Here is a 21539-nt window from a genome sequence, read left to right as displayed (position 1 = left end):
ACGTGGGGCAGCTGATCCTGCCCAAAAACCTGAGGGCCCAAGCTTCTGCCTTAGGAATCAATCGGAGATGGAGAGGGGCCCACGATGGATCTTTATTGAGAAACACTCGGCTCTGTGGCCCTGGCCCCAAGGGATGGGTGGGATCAGCCGGAGGGAGCACCCTCTCTCCGGACTTGAGTAGGGAAGCTCGGGGGTCAAGGTCAGAGGTCACTCTCCCCGTAGAGGGCACTGGAGAAGGCCACGTAGTCCAGGGCTCCAACTGGAGCCCCGGCCCCCTTGTAGGGCGCCATGCGGCGGATGCAGTACTCAGCCTGCTCCGCCGGGAGTTCCCGCCGCAGCTCCTCGGCGGTGATGTAGTTCTGGGGGAGAAGAGGGTTTGAGGGCCCCCAGGTCCCAGTCCCCACCCTCCACCCACCAGCTCCCCAGACCCCCGCCAGGGACTCACCTTGTCTCCCGCCAGGATCTTGAACGAGGCCACAACCTGCTCAGCCGTGTCCGTCTCGGCTGTCTCTCGGGTCATAAAGTCGATGAAGGCTTGGAAGGTCACAACCCCAGCCGCGTTGGGGTCCACCATGGTCATGATGCGAGCAAACTCCACCTCCCCCTGCAGGGTTAGAGGCCAGGCACCGTGCCCGGGGAGTGCATAAGCCAGGAGGGTTCCTGGTGTCCCCCTGGCTTGACGACGCCTGTGACAAGGCGGCCCCCTTTTTCCGTAGAAGGTCCACTGCAGCCTTAGCTCGGGCTCTGGGAAACCCTTTCCACTGGGCTGAACTCTGCTTCCTGCCCGTGGCGATGCCCTGCTCCTGCTGCTCCTGACCTCTTCCCCACGCCCCTGTAGTGCTCTCTCTCTGAGGTGGACATGTTGCAAGCTCAGGCTCTGGAGTCACACAGAACCAGCTCCAAATTAATTTACCTCTTTGAACTTTTGTTAGCTGCCCCCCTAGGAAATGGGGTAATTCTCCCCAGCCCCAGGAGGTGGATGAGGAGGAAATGAAGATGTGAAGGTGGGAGGGACACAGTGGGTGATCACTGCAGGAGGAGCTGACGCGGCAGCAGGTGAACGAGAGGCTCCGGCGGCAGTTTGCAGCCCAGGGCCTCGGGCCCAAGGGCCACAGAGGGAACCCCTGGACAGGGCTGGAGGACACTCACCAGGTCATAGCCCATGGAGATGAGGCAGGCCCGGAAGTCATCAGGCTCCATCATGCCGTTCCGCTTCTGTAGTTGGGGAGCAGATGTCAGGCTCTGGCCCCGATCTCCGCCTCCCAGCCAGCCCCCAAGTCCACCACCCCACAGGGCGAGGCCCCTGCTGACCCGGTCAAAGTGGTTGAAAGATGCCCGGAACTCGTTGAGCTGCTCCTGACTCAGGCCCTTGGCGTCTCGGGTCAGTACCTGGTTCTCCACCTCGTTGATGGTGCGGGCGATGGAGGTGAGCAGCTGCTCCCAGCCCACGCGGATGTGCTGTGAAAGCAGGAGACAGGCCGGGTCAGTGGGCGGCCAGTGCCTGGCCACGAGCTCTGGCTCCACCCCCAGTTCACTGTCTGACCCCGGGCAAGTCCTCCCCCTTTCTGGACCCCATCGGGAGGTTCCACTGAGTGACATCCAGCGGCCCTTCCTGCCATAAAGTTTGATGATTTATTACATATTGATCAACCAGCCATGGCCGCCCCAGGCTTCCCCACAGCACCGCTTTCCTCTCAGTCCTAAGCGATATGGTCCCACCTCCATGCTGTAGACCGTGTGCTTGTTGTCAAACACCAGACTCTCCTGCAGCAGCTGGTGGTCTCCCTCCAGCCGGTCGATGTTGCTCTTGTAGTTGATGATATTCTGCTCCTGCTGCCGCAGGCCCGCCATCTGCTCCTCCAGAGAGCCAGCCATCCCTGCGGCTAGGCGCCCCACTTCCTACAGGGGGACCGGGCAGGATGAGGGCTTCCAGCCCCCGGTGGCCCCCGGCCCCCATCTCCCAGGTTGGCTCCCTGATCCAAGCCTTACCTCCACCTTCCCCTGGATCCAGGGCCCGATGGCGTTGGCCTGGGCTGCAAACTGCCGCCGGAGCCTCTCGTTCACCTGCTGCCGCGTCAGCTCCTCCTGCAGCATCTGGTCACGGCTGGGTACCAGCTTTCGGACCTGGAGGGAGGGTGGTGGTGTCAGGGGCAGCTCAGGAGTGAGGGGACGGCTCCAGCCCCTCACAGGGCTCCTTGCTCTGAGCCAAGGGCTCTGCGGAGGAGGCAAGCTCTGAGCAGGTCACTCAGCCTCTCTCTGCTCATTTCCTGGCTGTAAATGAGGGCCCATGCCAACACTCTTAACAAACTTAGATTGTTCTGTACAACAATCTGGCCCCCACCCCAGATCTAATTCTGCTTTAATCAGGCCCAACAGGAAAATGCTGTCACGGCCATTTTACAGAGAGGGCCAAGTCAGGCAAGGGGACCTGTCCAATGCCACGTAGAGTCTGTGTCAGACCACAGATCCGGAGGCGGACTTGATCCTCTGTGTCTCAGACACCTGAGATTCTCAGGGTGGTTTAGAAGACGTCTGAGCAGGAGGGAGGCGGGGAAAGGCCACCGGCGGCACTGACCGTGTCCCACTTGGTGTTGATGTCCTGCGGGGTGAGGGCGATGTAGGGGTTGGTGGAGCTGGGCCGCAGTCCGTACGTTTGGCAGATCTTCTGGATCTCACCCTGGATGCCCAGGATGGCGCCCCTCTCTCGGTCGGCCTCGGGCAGTGTTGCCTTGAACTGGTCGTGTGCTGTCACCAAGCTCTGGGGACGACAGGCAGGAAGCATCAATCAGCGCCCCTACCTCCCGCAGGCAACAAAGGATGGCCAGGGGCTCTGGGCCGTTCACCAGGGGCCAGGGCAGCACTGGCCAGAGAACCCAGGCCTCCTGACTCCTGGCACTCTAGAACTGGGCTTCTTCTCTGGCCCCCCATTCCCCAGGAGCCCAAAGGGGTGGCCGACAGAAGACAGGCCACTTCCTTGTCATCCCATCCAACCCTGGCACACCTGGAGCCCCCGCACCCACCTGGGTCTCCTCCACTGAGTGCACCAGCCACACGTCCTGCAGGTCCTCCACGGCGCCATCCAGCCAGTTGTTGAAGGGCGCTGCCCGCCGGGCAAACTCCAGCTGTAGCTGATCGATGGTCTCCAGGAGCTTCTCCATCCGCTGGGGGCCACAGGGATGGCCAGTTAGCAGCCCGCCCAGCAGGCCCCTCACCCTCCTCCAGCGTCCAGCCTTCACCCCCGGGTCCCCAGCTTCACCTCCAGCGCATCCCGCCTCTTCTGGGTCAGCGTGCCCAGGTTGTCCCACTGGTCGCAGATGGCCTGGCAGCGGCTGTTCACCGAGGCTGCCTCGTGGTAGTCCAGCTCACTGGGGATGGGAAGGGGGTTGTCCGCGGAGTCAGATTCCAGCCCAGATTTCTGCCTGACTGTCCCTTCAGGCAGGACTCTGGGCCCAGGGGTGGTGAAGGCATAAAGGAGCCAGGGTAGATGGGGGTGAAACAGGGCTTTCCTAGAGCAGGGCCTTCTCAGTGCGTGCCTAGGAGAAGGGGGTCCTCAGCTCCAGTCCCTGGAAAAGTTTGGGAGGAGGGGCGGAGCCTGGAGTGTCCGGGACAGGTTTACAGGAAGGACGTGTTAGGAGGCCAAGGCTATGGTGAAGGCCTGGCCGGCCCAAAGCTGCAAGGAGACGCCAGCTTAGGGGACAGGGTTACAGGAGGAGGGCAGAGCAAGTGGTGCTGGGAAGGACAGGGGTACCAAGGTAGGGTTATTAAAGAGTGAAAGGTCTGGAGGGCTTTGGGAGCAGGGGCAGGGCTTGAGGCCGAGGGGCGGGGCCTGAGGCCGAGGGGTGTCGTTCCCTGCCGGGGGTGGGCCCAGCAGACTCCATGCCTACTTGAGCTCCTGGGCCAGCGCAGCGATGTGCTCCACGCGGTCCTGGTGCGCCGCCAGGTCGCTCTCGAAGGCCTCGTGGCGCCGCAGCAAGGCCCGCACCTCCTGCAGCGAAGCCGTCTCGTAGTCCCTCTGGCTCAGCATGTCCTCCTTTCCTGCATGGAGAGAAGCCCGGCTTGCGTCACCCAGGGGCGGATACGCAGGAGCAGGGGGTCCGAACCCCGTGTGTGACACTGGAGATTCCCCATCCGTGAATGTAGGTGATCACTCCTGCCCAGCCTACACCTAGGGGTCTGCTCTGAGACGCCAGTGAGATAAAGTGAAGAGAAGCTCCTGTTCCAGGGCATGGCTCCTGCGTGACGTCAGGGTCCTCGAGCTTACATGATCTGGAGTGGCCCTTGGTTCCCTTGCGGTATTATTTGATTGCAAATACCAGAAGGGACTAGAAAAGAGGTCTCCAGCTTCCTTGCAGAACCCCTACCCTTGACCTGTGCCTTCTACCAGGACCCCGTCCCCCTCCCACCAGGCTCCCCGCAATCTGCACAGGACACATTCAGGCCCCAGAGCCACCTACCCCGGGTCCAGGCTTCATGCAGGGAGGCCTTCTGCTGGAACTTCTCTGCCAGGTGCTGTAGCCGCTGTAGGCGCCGGATCTCGGAGAGCAGCCAATCCTCATAGCCCTTCTCTGCCTGCTCCAGGCCCCGCCATGCGTTGGCGATGTCCTGCAGGCCAAGCAGAGAGAGGCGCCCTCCATCATGGTTCACCCATTATACAGATGGGAACAGAGAGTCCAAGGGGATGTAGGCAGGGCCGGGGGTCCCCCTCTGCCCCCCTGCCCCGGCTCACCGAGACCAGCTTGCCCTCAGATGGCATGAAGGCCGGCCGGTGGCTCAGCCGCAGCTTGGTCTGCAGCGTGTTGAAGTTAATCTCCAGCTGGCACTTCTCCTGCACGCGGGGCGGCTTGTGCAGGCGCCGGTAGTCCCGGAAGTCTTCCAGCTTGCGCTGCATGGCGCTCATGCTGGGCTCGCCCACGCGGTTCTCCAGCCACGGCACGGTCCGGCGGATCCATTCCAGCAGCTAAGGGGTCCAGGCAGGGGCAGAGCACAGAGGGCTGAGTGGGCCTGCTCACCTTGCCTGTCTCTAGCCATGCCCAGGCTGTGGCCAACAGGCTGGGCCTTGAGCAGAGGAGGGGTCCCCACTAGTCAGAGAAGGAGCAGGATGGTTATATTCTGAGTGCAGGGGCCAGCGTAGTTGGCCCAGAGCAAAGGGCCGTGAGACTGTCTAGAGATGAGTGACTGAATGGATAAATGAGTGGATGGCAGGAGCCTGGATGGGCAGGAGCCTGGATGGGCAGAAGGGGGCAGGAGGTGGGTAAAGATGGCAGGAGGAGGCTGGAGGAGGCCAAGGCTACTCTGAGGAGAGGTGGGCTCTGCAGTCCAGGCTGGGGGTCAGCTGGGATGGGAGGAACAGCAGGGCTGGGATGGGGGAGCAAGGGCAGGAGGGGGAGGCCCTCTGTGGCCCGTCTTACCTCACTGGCCAGCTTTTCATATTCCTCCATCAGCTTCTCGTTCTCCTGGTTCACGGCCAGCACTTTGCAGATCCTGTTGGCGGCTGTCTCTGCCTTTGGTGGGAATGGGCAGAAAAGCTGGTATTAAAACAGGACACCCCCGACCCAGACTCCCTCTGCAATCCCTAAACCCTGAGTCCATGCAAACCGAGAGGATGAAGGCCTCATGCCTTGTAGGGTGAGGAGGGAGCTTCCAGGCCAGAGGCTTCTGTGCCTGAGTGCCCCAGGGGTCGAGTATGTGCAGCTGGGACAGTGGTGCCCCAGTGGGGCCTGGCACCTCCAAATGTTGAGGGGCTGCCAAGGGTGGGCCACACGCCCAGCCCAGGTGGCAACTGTTGAGCCCATTACCTGCTCCGCCCCGGCGAAGGCGTGGTAGAAGCAGGAGACGTAGGTCATGATGGCCTTCTCATCAGGCTTTGGGGTGTTCACAATGTCTGCGGAATGGCAGCCAGGTGTCAGTTGGGCAAAGCCAGGGGTGGGGAGTGGGCTCATGCCCCCACCCAGGCAGAGAGCTCCCTCGGGATGGGAAGGGGCAGAGACATCTAGTCATGGCCACCAGCTGCCCCAAAGCCAGCTCTTCCCTGGAGCCTTCTCGGATCACCCCAGGCCCCAGCGACCTCCTCCTCGGTGGGGTGAGGACAGTATCAAGGTGTGGCTAAGTGAGCAGACCCTGTAGCCCTCATGAACCGCCAGTGTCCACTGCCTGCTGTCTCTAAACAGGCCATGCCTCTGGCTGACTGGCTGGCTGGCTTTCCTCCAAGTTCACATCCGGGGTACCAGGCACAGTACCAGAAAAGGTTTGCTGGTTCAACTACTAAAGCCTTTATGGGCACAGGGACAGGAGGCAGGACTCCCCTCAAAGGAGCTCCCAGCATGAGTGACTATCATGTCACCAAGTGACCCAGGTAACTGGGATGTGAGGGTAGAGCCATTACATAAGGGCCAAGGTGGGAGGGGCTGGTTCCACTGGATGAGAGGGACAGGGGACCAGATAAGGGCTCCTGGAGAAGGGGAACAGTTGGCAGGAAGGGTCCTGCCCAGGGAGCAGGGGGAGGGGTGGGGCGGAGCATCCCGGGAGGAGGGAGGAGCATAGACAAAGGGGCGGAGGTGGGACAGTGCTGCCTGGTGTGGAAGTGGAGTCCTCCCCGGGGTGAGGCTTACTCTCACCTTCTGCATCCAGCATCTTAGGGATGTCCAGGTACTTCTCGGCCACCTCAAAGGCGGTGTTCAAGTTGCCGATGGGGTCGTCCTAGGTGGTGAGAGGGGAGAGAGGTGAAAGGTCATCTGGGACAGAGACTGGAGAGTCGGGGCTGGGACTAGGGGGGCGTACCTTGCGCAGTTTGGCATAGTCAATGAGGTCAGGGCGGTGTCGGTGGATGAGAGCACAGAGGGCCAGCCCATCCTTCCAGCTGGACAGAGAGAAGGGGGGTCAGGCCTGGGTTCAGGCCAGGGCCCTGCCCTCCCCTGGTCCCAGGAGCCCTCCTATCTGGATGGCCTCATCTGTGAAATGGAGTCAGGTTCTAATTCCTTGCTTGGCATTTAAGGCCCTGATTACCAGCCATGGACCATTTCCTCCAAGCTCATCATGATTCCCTTACCCTGGGCTTATGCTACACCACTTTCTAGGAATTTTTGGCCTCTGGGTCTTTGCTCACAAGGCTCCCTCTGGCTGGAACACCCTTCCTGGGATGTCTCCGGTGCTCCCTCCTCCAGGAACTCCCCCTCACCCTCCTGGATTCAGTTCAGCATTGACCGAGTCCTGCCATTTTCAGACGCTGCTGCAGGAACTTGGCTGTGACCTCTCCCCTCCCTGGCTCTCCAGGGCCAGACTCCAGCTCTGTGGCCCAGAGCCCAGCAGAGGCCCCGCATGCTGGCCGGAGGACGGACCTGGTGTGGAAGTTCTGCACGTTGACGTTGCGGTACGGCGCCGTCTTCCGCTGACACCACAGGAGCAAACCTTCCTTGGCCGAGGTTTCTGGGCAGGGAAGGGGGTGAGCGTTGGTTGGGAAGGGGTCGGGGCCACCCCTCATCCTCCCCGCCTCCCCACCACTCACCTTCCACGGAGATGTCCTGGATGGCAAAGCGAAGGATGATGGTCCAGATCATGCCCAGGGTCATCTTCAGGTTCCCGTCAACAATCTCTGTGGGGTGGGGGGGTGGGGACATGCTCCACCTGACCACCAGGCCTCAGCCTCCCTCCCCTTTGCCCTGCCCTCTGGCCCCTTGTCTGCATTCCAAGAGCCCCACCTGCCACCTCCTGCCACCTCCTCACCTTCAGCACCGATGGACACCAGCTTCACCCCCTTGCTGGCAATGAAATCCAGGGCCTTGTTGACATTGGCGATCTTGTGGAAGCGCATCTTGCCTTTGTCTGGTCTGGGCAGCCTCTCTCCTGGGTGTGAGAGGAGAGGTCAAGGGTCAAAGGTCACAAGAGGAAGCTGAAGACACGGTCCTCAAACGTCCCCCTCCCTTAGCACATCCCCTCCAGCACTCGGCTGGCACTGCTCCCCCAGCTCTCTGGGTTCCCCTGGGTCCTGGGGTCCCTGTGCACTGATTTGCACCCCTCACCTGAAATAACCTCCAGGAGCAACATGAGTTTGAGGCCATTGCGGAAATCCTCCTCGATGTTCTCGATCTGGGTGCCAGCCTTGCGCAGGTGTGAGTTGCACCAGGCAGTGAAGGTCTGGGGGCAGAGGACAGTGCTCAGACCCTAGTGCTGAGGACAGCGCTCTGGCTCCTTGGTCAGGGTAGATCTCAGAGCAGGAGGCCCTGGATGCAAGTTCCAGCTCAGCCACTCACTTGCTGTGCATCTGGGGCCAGCCCCTGTCCCTCTCTGAGCTTTAATTCTGAAAATGGGGAGAAATGGGGTCTGGGTCCCATTCAGATCCCAGTGTGGATGCTGCCAGGACAACAACAGCTTTGGCCAGTCTCCAGCCAGTGTGGGGCCCCCTGAGACACCAGGGACACTGCCTTACTAAAATTGGAAACATTCCAGGACGCAGCACAGATGGCTTGGTGGGTTTTGTCTGAGGGACTGTGCATCTGTGTTATTATCGTCTCAGCCCCACTGACCTCCTAAGGCTATTGTGAATTGGCCCCCAAGAGGACCATAAGGCTGCCGGAGCTTTGCAGGCCCTCGAGGAACAGTGGGACACTGAGGTGCAGCCTGACCTGGTTTCTGGAGGAGACTATCCGCCCTCTCCGGCCAGGGCCTGCTTCAGCCTCAGCCTCTGTCTGAGATGGGAGGGGTGATATATGCTGTGTGCCTTTGGGGGATGGCAGTGATTTAGAGCCTGGTGCACAAGTTTCTACAACCTCCCAAGGCCTCAGGCCCCGGATTCTGCCCTCAGCTGGCAGTCCTTGGTAGAATCCATACTCGGACTCCCACCCCAGTGGAGCTACTGTGACCTGGGATGTGCCCCTCGCCCTCTCCTGGGCTCAGTCTCTCTGTTTGTAGAATTACATTCACAGTCAATGATGTCTCAGGTTCTTCCTCCCCTGATCTTGCAGGATCCTGGAATTCAAAGCATTTCCCCCTCCCATCCGCCCCCCCAAAAGCAGACACCCCAAGGAAGTTATTTGGAATTCTTTCCCTCAGGTGTATAAGTGGGTGCTGAGCACTGATTGATGCCACCCCGAGCACAGGAAAGTGCTGTTGGATTCTCTGTAGATCCTTCCTGCTCTGGAGTCTCAGATGCTCTGGGTCCAGACAGGGCAGGGGGAAAGGCAGGTCTGGGCGAGGCCTCCATAGTGGAGGAAGCAGATTCCCTCAGAGGACAAACATGACTTTTAATGAGATTTGGTTCCTACCCTAAAGGAACGCACAGGCAATTAAAGAGTCCTGTGGGCCTGTGAAGTGCTAGGAGAGACTAGCATTGAGGAGCTTAGGGGAGGTGTTCTTCAAACCTCTTGGGGAAAGTGAGTAACAGATCAGAACTGTGATGGAAGAGCAGGAGTTACTCAGACAGGGACGGACGGGCAAGGGCATTCCAGGCAGGGACAGCCGCAAGGGCTTGGTGATGAGCAACAGTTGCTAGGATTGTGGGGCTACAGCTATCTGGGCACCGCTCTGGGGATGTTGGGGTATAAATGGTGAGAGGCGGGCCGGAGGGGCAGCAGAGGCCAGGTCATGCACGATCTTGAGTGCTAAGCCAGGGAGTGTGAACTTGATCCTCAGGGCAACAGGGAGGGAGAGGGGCAGAACTGTGTTTTAGAAAGTTCATTCTGGTTGCAGAGAATGGCTTGGCAGAGCAGAAGGGAGAAGTGAGGAGGTGGCGACTGAGACCGGGGTGAGAGAGGGTGTCAGTGAGTGGGACGGGTCAGGAGGAGGGGGTGAGATGAAACATTTGTCCTTGCTAGACTCTAAGCTCTCTGAAGCAGGGGCTTTATTTCATCCCCTGCTGAATTTCTGACACCTGACACAGTGCCTGGCACATACTAGGACCTCCCTAAGAAATGTTAAACAACTGTTTTCAAATGAGGCTGAATAAAGAGGACTCTGGTGTCAGATGGGAGGAGACAGGAGTGCTCTAAGATATGGGGGAAAAGCAGGGATGGGGCGGGGCTAAATTTGAGCACAGAGATGTTCATTACATTGTAATAAACACTGCTGGATGAGAAACAACTGGATTATCCAACTTCAGGGAACACTAATGAATTTACAGAGAGTCTACACGGGTGTAATCACTGATAAGTGGATGAAGTGGGTGGCTGTAAGTTGGGTTGGAAGGATGTTCCTGATACTTTGATGAAAGCGAGGTACAGACTAGCCTGTGTCTTATGAGGGGACTGTGAGCCTGAATCTGGGAGAGGCCTGGGTGGGTGGGGGTGGGGTGGGGAGAGGCGTTGCAGAGCAGGTGGCAGCGGGAGCCAGGGGCAGGGATGACATCACTGGGAGACTGCTGGACCCGAGGACCACAGCCCTGCTTGGAGACAGGTGCAGAAGGAGCCTGGGGGGAGGCGGATCACCCGGTGCACCCTAGCCGAGTCAGCTGAGCCTCCCAGCCCCTGGGGTCACCTCCTGTCATCTAACTCAGAGGAAGTGCTCTGATTCTAAATCCGGGATTCTCTAAATCCTGCAGATCCCACCAAGCACCCCTGTTCCTCGCCCTTTTCCTGTGGTCACACACCGTTGGCAAGTGAGGAGTCTGATGACCTCACAGTACCCCCTACCCCCAGCCTGCCACTCCACAGCATTTCCTCACTCCAGGCCCAGATCACTTTCTCTTCTGGGTCCCCAGGTGTCCTGCCCCCTCCATCTGGGAAAGTCCAGGAGTGAAAATAGATCGGGGAGGGGAGGCCTGAGTGCCCTACAAGGCTGGACCTGGGCAGCAGCTGCCCTTTCAGCTCCTCCAAGGCGCTGCCTCAGCACAAAGTGTCCATCTGGCCTGAGAGTCAGGTTACCTACCGCGAAAGGGAACCCAGGGCTCCCCTCCTTCCCGACTTTGTGGCCTTTTCAGCAGATTCAGGGCCCCTGGGGTGGGGAGGAGTATCTTGGAAAAGAATGGGGGAGGGACAGGCAATGGGCAAAGCCCCCAGGTTGCCTAGGGAGGGGGACTGTTTTCTGACAGTATATGATGTGGGTCCTACCTCAGCCTCAGTTTTCTCACTTGACAATTGGGATAGAGTGACCATGGACATCACGCTGGACAGAATATAGCGAGGGTGGGTAGAAGTCTGGGATGGTTACCACTTCCCCCATACTCTTAAGTCCACTAGTTGCCTAGCTGCATGTCCTCAGATGGGGTCTGGGAATATTTCAGAAAAGGGGGGCGGTGTGTGGAGAAAGATTGATTTTTCCCGACCCCACCCCAACCAAACTTGGATCTCCAGGGCTTTACCCAAACCATATTCTTTAGCAAAACTGGGCCCAGGTGAATGAACCCTTGCCGGGGTGGGGATCCCAGAAATCTTTCTTGTCATCCTAAACCCCTCATGAGGGTCCCGAGCTCTCTCATCGGGCTCTGGTGGACAGCAAAGGATTGATGGCCAGAGCCCGGGCTAGGAAGTGGCACTGAGGATAAAACAGGCTCTTGCCCCTGACCTACTGAGATGCCAAGAACAAACCGCCTGGCTTCTCAGGCCTCAGTTTTGCCATCAGGAAATGGGCTAGCACTCACTTTCCGCTGCTGCTTCTCCCAGGCCGGGTCCAACAGCAGGTCGCGGTCCCAGTCCTCCTCCTGTTCCATGTATTCGCCGCCCCCACGGCCGCCCGCGAAGGGCCCCTCCCCGGTCCCCAGACCCTCGGGCTGCAGAACCATCATCATCTTGTTCGGGATCCTGGCTCCGCTCTGCTCGGCGCGCTCCAGAACACCGGGGCCGCGTTAAGTAGCGCCCGGCCCAGCCCCGGATCGGATTCGCGCTAAATATGGGGGAGGAGGGTGGGGCCGGATGGGGGCGAAAGCGCTCGGGTCGGAACCAGGCAGGAGTTTGGCCTGGGGCTAAGAGACTGCCGAATTTTGAGGCTCTGGGATAGATCCAGTGGCGGAGAACCGGGATTCGCGTTCTGGCTCCGCCGCTTGGGCGCTGTGTTGACTTTGAGAAAGCCACGGGCCCTTTCTGAGTCTCTTTCCCTATGTGTACAACGAAGATGACGAGAATAATCGTGGTTGCAGATCGCTTTAGAAGCTGCCTTTTGGACCTCCTCCTCACCCTTTTCCTGAGCCGCGCTGGTGGGAAACAGGGACCACTATTCCCATTTCACAGTCAGAAACACCGAGGCGCCGAGCTGTTTTGTATGTTTTCTGGGGGTGATGAAGGGAGACACTCGAGCATGAAGAGGGATTCCAAGCCAGCTGGATGGGCCGAGGCAGGGCTATTAATATCGGGCTACTGGGGGAAGAGGGGGAATGTGCTGAGCCGGGAATCCCCGACGCCACCAAGGCTGCAACTCAATCCTGGCTTGCTGGCCACCTCTGCCAGCTTGCCGGGTGGCCGCGGGCGGACCGGGCGTTCGCGGGAGGGGCGGGGCTATAACGCGCTCCCCTACCCGGCTCCAGCGCCAATGAGATTCCAAGCATCTCTTTGGCTCGTTCGGCCGTCCAATCACATATCCGTACCTGTGGGCCCGCCCAGTGAACCGGAACGCTCACGAGCCCCTTCCGAGCTTCTATTGGTTGTAGCAGACGTCCGTTTGCCACTATCCCTGCCTCAATACGGAAGCGGCGGGGTAGTAGGGGGCTCCTACAGTTAGTGGGTGCAGGCCATGGGGCAGCCCTGGGCGGTGGGGACGGCGGAGGCGGCTCCCGCGCGGCTGCCCCTCGTGCTCACCGCGCTTTGGGCCGCGGCGGTGGGCCTGGAGCTGGCTTACGTGTTAGTGCTAGGCCCCGGGCCACCTCCGCTGGGACCCTTGGCCCGGACCCTGCAGATTGCGCTGGCAGCCTTCCAGCTGCTCAACCTACTGGGCAACGTGGGGCTGTTCCTGCGCTCGGACCCCAGCATCCGGGGTGTGATGCTGGCCGGCCGTGGTCTGGGCCAGGGCTGGGCGTGAGTGGGGCTCGGGATCTGGCGCGGGGGAGAAGCGGGGGAGAAGCGGGAGCTTGGCGCAGGGGGAGGGCCCTAGGACCTGAAGATGTTTGAGCCGCTTGTTAGAACCAGAGAACTCTTTTACAACCAGAAGGCAGAACGAGTTTCATTCATTCACTTACGAATATTATTGAGTACATTATTATGTGCAGGGTACTATTCCAGGCACTGGAGGTACAATAAAACGTATTCCTGATTTCAGTGGGGGAGGGGACAGATGATAAACTTCAGGCTCGTAAATAAATAATGTAGAATGTTAGAAGGCGTTGGTGGTCAGGAAACAGAAAGAGTGCAGTCTCAAATAGGGTGGTCAAGGTAGGCTTCATAGAGAAGGTGGCGTTTGAGCAAAGACTTGAAGGAGAGGGGAAAGTTAGCCTTATTCATCTGGGGGAAGAATGTGCCAGGCAGCAGGGACAGGCAATGCAAAGGCTCTGAGGCAGTTGTATACCCAGCATGGTCAGGGAACAGTAAGACAGCCAGTGTGGCTGAGGTGATGTGTGGGGGCGGGGGGGGGGGGGGGGGGGGGTGGTGGTGGAGAAGAGAGATTAAAGATATAAAGACTTTGTAAACAGACTTTGAAGACTTTGCTTTTTACCAGAAGTGAAATGGAGAGCCATCTCGGGGTTTTGAGCAGAGGAGGCATATGATTTAGATTTTATTATTTCTTTTTCTTGGTCTCACTGCCAGGCTTGTGGGATTTTACTTCCTGGACCAGGAATGGGCCAGTAGTTGCCGCCCATTGAACCCAGGCCCTCAGCAATGAAAGCGAGGAGTCCTAACCATTGGATTGTCAGGGAATTCCCGATTTAGATTTTTAACAGATGTCTGGCTGCTGGGGCAAGACTCCAGTAGAGGGGATAAAGGTGGAATCAGGGAGACCGACTAGTCAAGAGGCTGTTGCAGTAATTCAGGGCAGAGTTCATGGTGACTTGGACCAAGCTGGTAACAGTGGAGGACAAAAATTTGCTCCCGGACGTTAGAAACCAGCCAAAGACCTCAGAACGGGGGTTGTCAGACCTGCTGTGCTAGAAGTGGAAAGGCTTGGGAAGGGGTGTCCAGCATGCATTTACTCCCCGTGAGGGACCCAGGGCTTAGCGAGGGCAGGGGCTGTGCCTGGCTCTCCAGGATGTGCTCAGGGGCTGATCCGGGCACCATGAGGGGCTCTCCAAGCTGCCGGAGGGACTGACCCTGTGGTTCCTTCCCTGCAGTTACTGCTACCAGTGCCAAAGCCAGGTGCCGCCGCGCAGTGGGCACTGCTCTGCCTGCCGTATCTGCATCCTCCGCCGGGACCACCACTGCCGCCTGCTGGGCCGCTGTGTGGGCTTCCACAACTACCGGCCCTTCCTGTGTCTCCTGCTCCACGGTGCAGGCGTCCTGCTGCACGCCTCTGTGCTGCTGGGCCCGGCCCTGTCGGCCCTGCTGCGAGCCCACACACCCCTCCATACCGCCGCCCTGCTCCTGCTGCCCTGGCTCATGTTGCTCACAGGTGGGGAGCCCTGGATGTGGGGGAGTGTGTGTGTATGGTGGTGGGGTCGGGGGGAACCTCCCCACAGAGGCCGAGGCCCATCCTGGCAGGCAGTGGAATTCCTGGCGGCTTCTCCAGGTAGTGCCCTAGGGACCCAGTCCCAAGGTCAGTTTCTGGAGGCAGGGGCAGCCGGGTATTCACGTGGGTGTGCAGTCTGGTAAAACACAGGGCCTGGACACAGGTACAGAGTTCTAGCTGAGAGTCAGGGTAGGAAATACTGGTGGGATTTCACTGGGCAGGGCAGATGGGATGGTGAGGAAGTATTCTCAGTAGGGAGGTGGCATTCATACCTACAGAAGCAGCATGAACACAGGCTTGGAGGTTGGGAGCAGGGAAGACATTTGGTGGGAAATGTGAGGATTAAGGCTAGGATGGTCGATGAGGACTGGCTGGTGGAGGGCCTTGAATGTGGCATGAGGAGATGGCCCTCACTTGGCTGGGCAGTGGGGAGCCAGTGAAGGTTACAGGCAGGCAGAGGTCCAGTGTTTGGAAGTTGGGAGGGGACGTCTTGGATCAGGAGGCTGCTTGAGAGGCTGTGTTCTGGATGAACACACTCTCCTCCAACACCACCGAAAACAGAAACCCCACTGGTTTTTCACGCTTTGTCCTCTGCCCCACTTGATGCTTCGGGCTTCCTCTCCCTGACCCCCTCTTCCTGAGCTGTCCACAGTCCTCTCTGTAACCTTGTCCTGCAGTTACTAAACTTCCGGACCACTCCGAACAGCGAGTATGTCTCCTTATCCTGTCCAGGCCCAGCTCTGTCCCCAGGACCCCCTCCTTGTGGCCCTGGGGAGACCTTGGGAGAAGGCCCAGTGGGGTGGTCAGGGCCTTCCTCCGCCAACCCTGACTTCCTGCACTGCCCTCCTCAGTGACCTCCCTGCCTCCATGGACACTCAGGCCCTCAGCTGCTCCTCTCTGAACCCATGACCCCTCTTGGTCATCCACGGTCTTCCACTTGCTCCCCACAGTCACTGAAGACAGTCCAGCACCAAGTCTCTCTCAGCCCTGGGCCTTGTTGAGTGCATCGGCATCTGAAAGTCTGGGTGAATGGCCCCAGTGGCCCAATTTCTTATCTTCTCCTCCCAGCCCATCAGAATCCAAAATGTGTCACCTCCCAAATCACCCCATCAGTCACCCCCTCTCTGCTCCCACCTCCTCTCCTACCCAGCTCTCAGTCTTTACTCCGTGACATCCGCTCCAGAGCTCCTGGGCCTCACCTTTCTGTCCATCAGCACCTTCCACGTTACCGCCCCAGGTCCCGCATAGCGCCCTCATTTCCACCAACCTCCTGCAGCATCTCCGGCTTCTCACCTCCGTCTTCCTTCCGCTGTGCCTTCCTGGCTTTTCCTGGCTTCTCTGTGTCAGCCCTTGTGTCTGCTGAGAGCTGCCAGACATGCCTGGTCCTTCGTGACAGCTGACACCATGTCACGTCATGGCTGCTGACCTCAGCAGGCCCTCAGTAGTTCCTGGTTGTCCTCCACTGCAGCTCAAACCTTCTCACTTTCCTGTCTTCCAAACCCCCATCTCTCTTAAAAATCCATCACAGAGCAAAGTAGTTCAGAATTGGCTGTCCTGTCCGGGGGTGGAAGCTGACTGCCCCAGCGTCCCCGGGTGCCCGGACCCTCCTGCCGGCTCGGAGGCCTCACACTATGGGTCGCCTCTCCTCTGGCCGCTCCAGGCTCCCTCCCCGGGCTTCCTTTGGGTTTTCCACCTGGCACCAAGCCTCTGTCATCCCATGTCCTCCTCCTCCAGCTCACCCTTTCTGTCTTCCATTAGCTGCCAAGTCAAAGAACTCGCCTGGGCTTAGAGACTACTTTTCCTTGCCTCTTCCCACCCCTGTTCTAAACTGGCCCTGCCCCCACCCATTCTCCAAGATTGCCACAGTCCCCCAGCCTCTGTCTCCACGAAACCCAGAGGAGGCTTCTGAGTTCTCTTCTTGCTTCAAGAGACCTTTCAGCCTCATACCTCTGATGGCCTTCTATCTCCTGAAAGGGCTCTACCTAGATGTCACCAACAGCTTGTACTTTGAGTTCCCTCCTTCCTTTCTGGTTTTCCTCTCTCTGGTCCCCAAGGACCTGGTTTCCTGGCTGAGGCACTGTTCTCATCTCTCTACACACTCTGCCAGGTCCAGAACCGCCTGGGTACCAAACACTCACAAATCTGCACATCCAAGCTGGGCTTCTCTCCTGAGCTTCCAGAATTATCCACTCACTTGTTTTGCAAACATCTCTCCATCCTGCCTCAGGACCTTCAAACAGAATATTTTCTTCCCTCTTCAGCTAGCAAATACCTCCTCAACTTTCAGGTGTTGTTCAGTCACTCAGCTGTGTCCCATAGACTGCAGCATGCCAGGCTTCACTGTCCTTCACCATCTTCCAGAGTTTGCTCAAACTCATGTCCATTGAGTCGGTGATGCCATCCAACCATCTCATCCTCTGTTGTCCCCTTCTCCTCCTGCCTTCAATCTTTCCCAGTATCAGGGTCTTTTCCAGTGAGTCGGATCTTCGCATCAGGTGGCCAAAGTATTGGAGCTTCAGCTTCAGCATCAGTCCTTTTAATGAATATTCAGGGTTGATTTCCTTTAGGATTGACTGGTTTGACAAAACGTGGTTCACTGCAGAAGGGAATGGCGAATCACTTCAGCATTCTTGCCTTGAGAACCCCATGAACAGTATGAAAAGGCAAACTTCAGACACCACCCGAAATAGACAACACTCTCAAAATAGATGAAGTTTATTTTCCTGAGCCTCTTAGTAAGTTTGCATGTCATCTACCCACCCCACCAATAGGCTTTTTTATAAGCTAATTTTTGCATTTTAATTCATTCACTCATTGTTTCTGGCTGCACTGGGTCTTCTTTGCCTCAGCAGGCTCTCTCGTTGTGGTGAGCAGCGGCTACTTTCTAGTTGCATGCGGGCTTCTCGTTGCAGTAGCTTCTCTTGTTGCAGAGCAAAGGCTCTAGAGTGGACGAGCTTCAGCTGTTGCAGCGCCCAGGCTCTAGAGCACAGGCTCAGTAGTTGTGGCACACAGGCTTAGTTGCTCCATGACATGTGCAATCTTCCTGGACCAGGGATTGAACCCTGCATTGGCAGGTAGATTCTTTACCATTGAGCCACCAGAGAAGCCCAGCTCTTTTTTTTTTTTGAACTTTTTATTTTGTATTGAGCTATAGACGATTACCAATGTTGTGACCGTTTCAGGTGAACAGTGAAGCCAGCTCTTTTACTGGAGAAAAATTCACATAGCATAATTGTAACTTCAGTTACTAATTGTAACTACAATTACTCATAATTGTAACCATTCTCAACTGCACAATTGTCTCTAATATACTCACAGTGTAGTCCAGCCATCACCACTGTCTAATTCCAGACCATTTTCATTGCCCTCAAAAGAAAGCCTCTACCCCTTAAGCAGTCACTCCCCAGCCCCTGGCAACCACTGATCTTCTGTCTCCATGGATTGCCTGTTTGGGACATTTCATATAAATGGCACCGTACAATACATGACCTTTTGTGTCAGGCTTCTCTTGCTTGGCAAAACATTTCATGGCACCTTGCAGTTCATTGGTTCAGCTGATACTTACTACCTGTTATAGATGAGGATGGTCCAAGATGCTTCTTCTGTCGTCACGCCCATCACAGCTGTCGTTAAGTAACTGAGACATGATCTCTTGAATCTCTTGTGAGTTCCCTGAGATCGGAGATGCTGGCCTGGCATTCGTGGGGGGTGCTCACAAGGGTGTGGTGTAGGAGTGAAGGTGTGTCTAGGGCAGGGGACTGTGTGTGCCCCGTTCACCGCTGTGTTCCCGTTAGCCAGCACGGGCTGGCCAGGGAGCAGCGACTGCAGGTTGCTGAGCAGAGGAATGCGCCTTGCTTCATAGAGGGAGGGAACGGGAGGAGGGCAGGAGCTGGCTCTGGAAGGGCTGGGCCTGCTGCTACTCCCTTACCCTCTCTGCTCTCTCCCTGCAGGCAGAGTGTCTCTGGCACAGTTCACCCTGGCCTTTGTGACCGACACGTGCGTGGCGGGTGCGCTGTTGTGCGGGGCCGGACTGCTCTTCCATGGGATGCTGCTGCTCAGGGGCCAGACCACATGGGAGTGGGCTCGGGGCCAGCACGCGTACGACCTAGGCCCCTGCCACAACCTGCAGGCAGCTCTGGGGCCCCACTGGGTCCTCGTCTGGCTCTGGCCCTTCCTGGCCTCCCCGTTGCCGGGGGACGGCATCACCTTCCAGACCGCAGCCGACGTGGGACTCATGGCTTCCTGACTCCAGAAAGCACCTGAGCTTGTACAAGCTGCACAAGGCGAGCAGGAGAGGGGACTCATAACTCGTTTCAGGCCCACCCCCACCCCCAGCCTCAGAGGGAGGCAGGTTGGTACTTGATGCCTGCTTTCAGCAACTCCCATTGCCACCCTTGAGGTTGCCCTTGCCCAGCTTGGACTCCTAGGGTCCAGGGCTTGGGCCCCGGGATTCAGCCTCTGCCAGTGGCCCCTGAGGACCATGAAAGGTCTGGGAAGGGGCTGCTTGGCCTGCCTGGCTGCCCCGCTGCCAGGTCAATAAAGTGCCCACTTGGTTCTGGGACTCCCTCCAGCTTTGTGGGTTTTTGGTCCTCCTCGGTGGCCCAGGCTGCTGTTTTTCTTTCCTTTGACTGTCAGGCCTGGGAACCACAGAATGCCTGAGGGTGTGAGGATCCAGAGCTCTGCTTCCTGTGGCCTTGGGGCAGGGGGGCTGGGGAGTTGGGGTGCAGCAGGCTAAGGCAGAATGTGGTGATCCAGGGTATGAGAACCCACAATTCTTCCCCAGGTTGAGTGCTTTATAGTGAGGAGCTTTTCAACAGCCACAACCTCACTGAACTTGTCTCCAGCTAACCTGGTACCCTGGGCAGCAATTATGCCAGTGAAGAACTTAATGCTGTGAGAGTTGATGTGATAAGATTTCACAGGGTAGTAAATGGAGGAGTCCGGATATGAAGCCAGATCTTTGCACTTTGTACTTCACCCTTTTTTGCCTGACCAAAAAAATCAAAGGCAGAGAAATCAGGGTGGTGGGGGGAGGGATATTTAAGCATCTGTGCAAGATGGTGCCGAGATGGCTAAGCTTCTCCTCTCTGGTCTCTTCAGGAGCTCCTTGTTAAACACTTATTTAAATATAATAAGTAGACACTTCCAGTTACATGTGGCAAGTTTAGCTTTGTGAGTTTACTTGTTTCCTCTTAAAATCTAAAATGATAATCAAGAAATGAAAAATGATGTAAATTTACAAAGAGAAAATAGGGAGACAGCAGTAGACCAAAAAACCTGACATTTTGAGAGATGAAAAGCGGATAGAGGCTCATTTACTTTCCTAGAGAACCAGACGCTGCAATTAAGTGTTCCCCGAGGGAGGGGCTGAGAGGCCACCAAATCCCCCACCCCCCACCCTGAGCCCTGGAGAGGATCTGGGGTTCCACCAGCACCATGGAAGGCGAGGTCGGGCTGACAAGAGGGACTGTGAGGAGCAGCTAGGATGTCCCTCCCCCAGGACCCACCTGACCCCTTGCAGCCAAGCAGCTGCCCCACGGGGGTGGAGGTGTGGGCTTCTGAAGCAGCTTTGTGTCTTGGGGGAACTGGGGAGGGTGGGGGTGAGGGGCTGGACCAAAACTGGGGTTAAGTGAAAATCTACAAATGCTGCTGGGGCAGGGGGTGGCCCTCCACTGACACAGCAGGCTGCCTTCCAAGAACCCTCAGAGAAGCCCAAGGCTCTGCCCACGTCCCCGAAGGTTTGAGCTGCTAGGACTTCTTTGCTTTTCTGAACAGCGTGCAGTATTACTATTTAACTCTGGTAGGAACTTGGTGTAGCTGTCTCTTTGTACATAAGCACTGGCAGACTTCCCGTTTCCTTCTCTGCTTTCCCCCCATCCTCTAGAATCTTTTCTTGTTTTGTTTGGTTTTGAATTAAACAGTGAAGAGGTGCAAGGAAATATTTCAGGACAAAGAACACCCTCCCTACCCCCATTTCAGAAATGGATACCTCGACTTCCCTGGCAGCCCCGTGGTTAAGACTCCGCGCTCCCAATGGATACCGTGTGGTCCCTGCTGTGCCTCTCCCTGGTAGAGGACGCACTGTGCTGTCTCAATCATTCCCTTGCTTGCTCTGTGATTTTATTATAGATGTTTTGTTTTGCGTGTTTCTTTTATATAAATGAAGCTATACCATGTTTATTTTACTGCAATTTGCTTTTTCCTTTAATACCATGTGTCTGAGATTTATCCAAATTAACATGTGTAGCTCTAAGGCATTCCTTTTCTTTGCTGTATAATGATCCATTGAATATACAATTTATTTTTCTCTTTTGTCTCACTGATTGTTTTATCTACCTGTGTGTGTTCCCCTAAGATCTATACTTGGCCCTTGCTCTTCCATATAAATTTTGGAATCAGCTTGTTACATCCTACCAATAAAAACCCCTTTGAAATTGTGATGGAACCCAACTGAATCTATATATCAGTTTGGGGAAAATCAACATCAGCATGAGATTGAAGTTTCCAGTGGTGAACATGGTGTATCTCTCCATTTAATGTTTTCAATAAAGTTGCTTTTTCTCAAAAATTGGTTAAACTTAAGTACTCGATATTGTGCTGCTGTTATTCATGGCTTATGAAAATAATTTTTTATGTCCAAGAAACCTAAAATTTATGATTTGCTTGAAAATTCTGAGTTTTCTGTATGTATAATCATCTCTATGAAAAGGTACTTTTTATATCTCTTATTTTTCTTGCCTCTCTCTGTCTGGGTGGAGTAAACTGTGGGCATCCTTGACTTGTTTCTGACATTAGAGGGAATAATTTCAGTATTTCACCATAAAATATATTTGCTGGTTTTTGTAAAAAAGTCTTTCATTAGGCTGAGAAATTTCCCTTCTATTCCAAATATGTTGAGTTTTTATCCTTTTATTTCATTCACTGCCTCCTAAAAATGGCCTAAACATGGATTTTTACATGTTTTCTATTTGAAGTATTTAGTCACTTTTATCTATTTTAATTAAGTTATTGGATAAATTTCTACC

The 21539-nt window shown here is 56.5% G+C and overlaps 2 protein-coding genes across 4 annotated transcripts; one reads left to right on the top strand and one right to left on the bottom strand.

Annotated features, from left to right (window-relative positions):
* Window positions 1–70: 70 nt before the first annotated feature.
* On the bottom strand, window positions 71–11764 carry ACTN3 (actinin alpha 3). Of its 2 annotated transcripts, XM_006044361.3 has the most exons (21): window positions 11567–11762; window positions 8016–8130; window positions 7720–7839; window positions 7502–7588; window positions 7335–7422; window positions 6778–6856; window positions 6615–6696; window positions 5796–5881; window positions 5409–5501; window positions 4727–4957; window positions 4455–4602; window positions 3885–4035; window positions 3257–3365; window positions 3021–3161; window positions 2576–2758; window positions 1990–2124; window positions 1720–1899; window positions 1312–1458; window positions 1150–1215; window positions 446–604; window positions 71–359 (listed from the first exon to the last, which is right to left on the bottom strand). In XM_006044361.3, the coding sequence occupies exons 1-21, from the start codon at window positions 11711–11713 to the stop codon at window positions 201–203; spliced, it is 2706 nt and encodes a 901-aa protein (XP_006044423.1). In that variant the 5' UTR covers window positions 11714–11762; the 3' UTR covers window positions 71–200. The 2 variants fall into 2 exon arrangements, with proteins under 2 accessions (XP_006044423.1, XP_025142502.2); XM_025286717.2 differs by having other exon boundaries at window positions 1150–1458; window positions 11567–11764.
* An 857-nt stretch (window positions 11765–12621) lies between these two features.
* Window positions 12622–21082, top strand: ZDHHC24 (zinc finger DHHC-type containing 24). 2 transcript variants are annotated; one of them, XM_006044359.4, is made up of 3 exons: window positions 12622–12932; window positions 14180–14457; window positions 18465–21082. In XM_006044359.4, the coding sequence occupies exons 1-3, from the start codon at window positions 12652–12654 to the stop codon at window positions 18758–18760; spliced, it is 855 nt and encodes a 284-aa protein (XP_006044421.4). In that variant the 5' UTR covers window positions 12622–12651; the 3' UTR covers window positions 18761–21082. The 2 variants fall into 2 exon arrangements, with proteins under 2 accessions (XP_006044421.4, XP_044799668.2); XM_044943733.2 differs by lacking the exon at window positions 12622–12932 and adding an exon at window positions 12986–13145.
* Window positions 21083–21539: the final 457 nt, after the last annotated feature.

The sequence above is a fragment of the Bubalus bubalis genome, chromosome 5, assembly GCF_019923935.1.
Source record: "Bubalus bubalis isolate 160015118507 breed Murrah chromosome 5, NDDB_SH_1, whole genome shotgun sequence".
Lineage (NCBI taxonomy): Eukaryota > Metazoa > Chordata > Mammalia > Artiodactyla > Bovidae > Bubalus > Bubalus bubalis.
This window is presented reverse-complemented; position numbering and strand designations above follow the sequence as displayed.

Excerpts from the sequence above, each read along its gene's own strand:
- ACTN3 (XM_025286717.2), bottom strand. The coding sequence starts at position 11,713 with ATGATGATGGTTCTGCAGCCCGAGGGTCTGGGGACCGGGGAGGGGCCC. Across the intron at positions 7,840-8,015 it reads GCTCCTGGAGGTTATTTCAG|GAGAGAGGCTGCCCAGACCA; the intron begins GTGAGGGGTGCA and ends TCTCACACCCAG. Across the intron at positions 5,882-6,614 it reads TAAGATGCTGGATGCAGAAG|ACATTGTGAACACCCCAAAG; the intron begins GTGAGAGTAAGC and ends GCCATTCCGCAG.
- ZDHHC24 (XM_006044359.4), top strand. The coding sequence starts at position 12,652 with ATGGGGCAGCCCTGGGCGGTGGGGACGGCGGAGGCGGCTCCCGCGCGG. Across the intron at positions 12,933-14,179 it reads GGTCTGGGCCAGGGCTGGGC|TTACTGCTACCAGTGCCAAA; the intron begins GTGAGTGGGGCT and ends CCTTCCCTGCAG. Across the intron at positions 14,458-18,464 it reads CTGGCTCATGTTGCTCACAG|GCAGAGTGTCTCTGGCACAG; the intron begins GTGGGGAGCCCT and ends CTCTCCCTGCAG.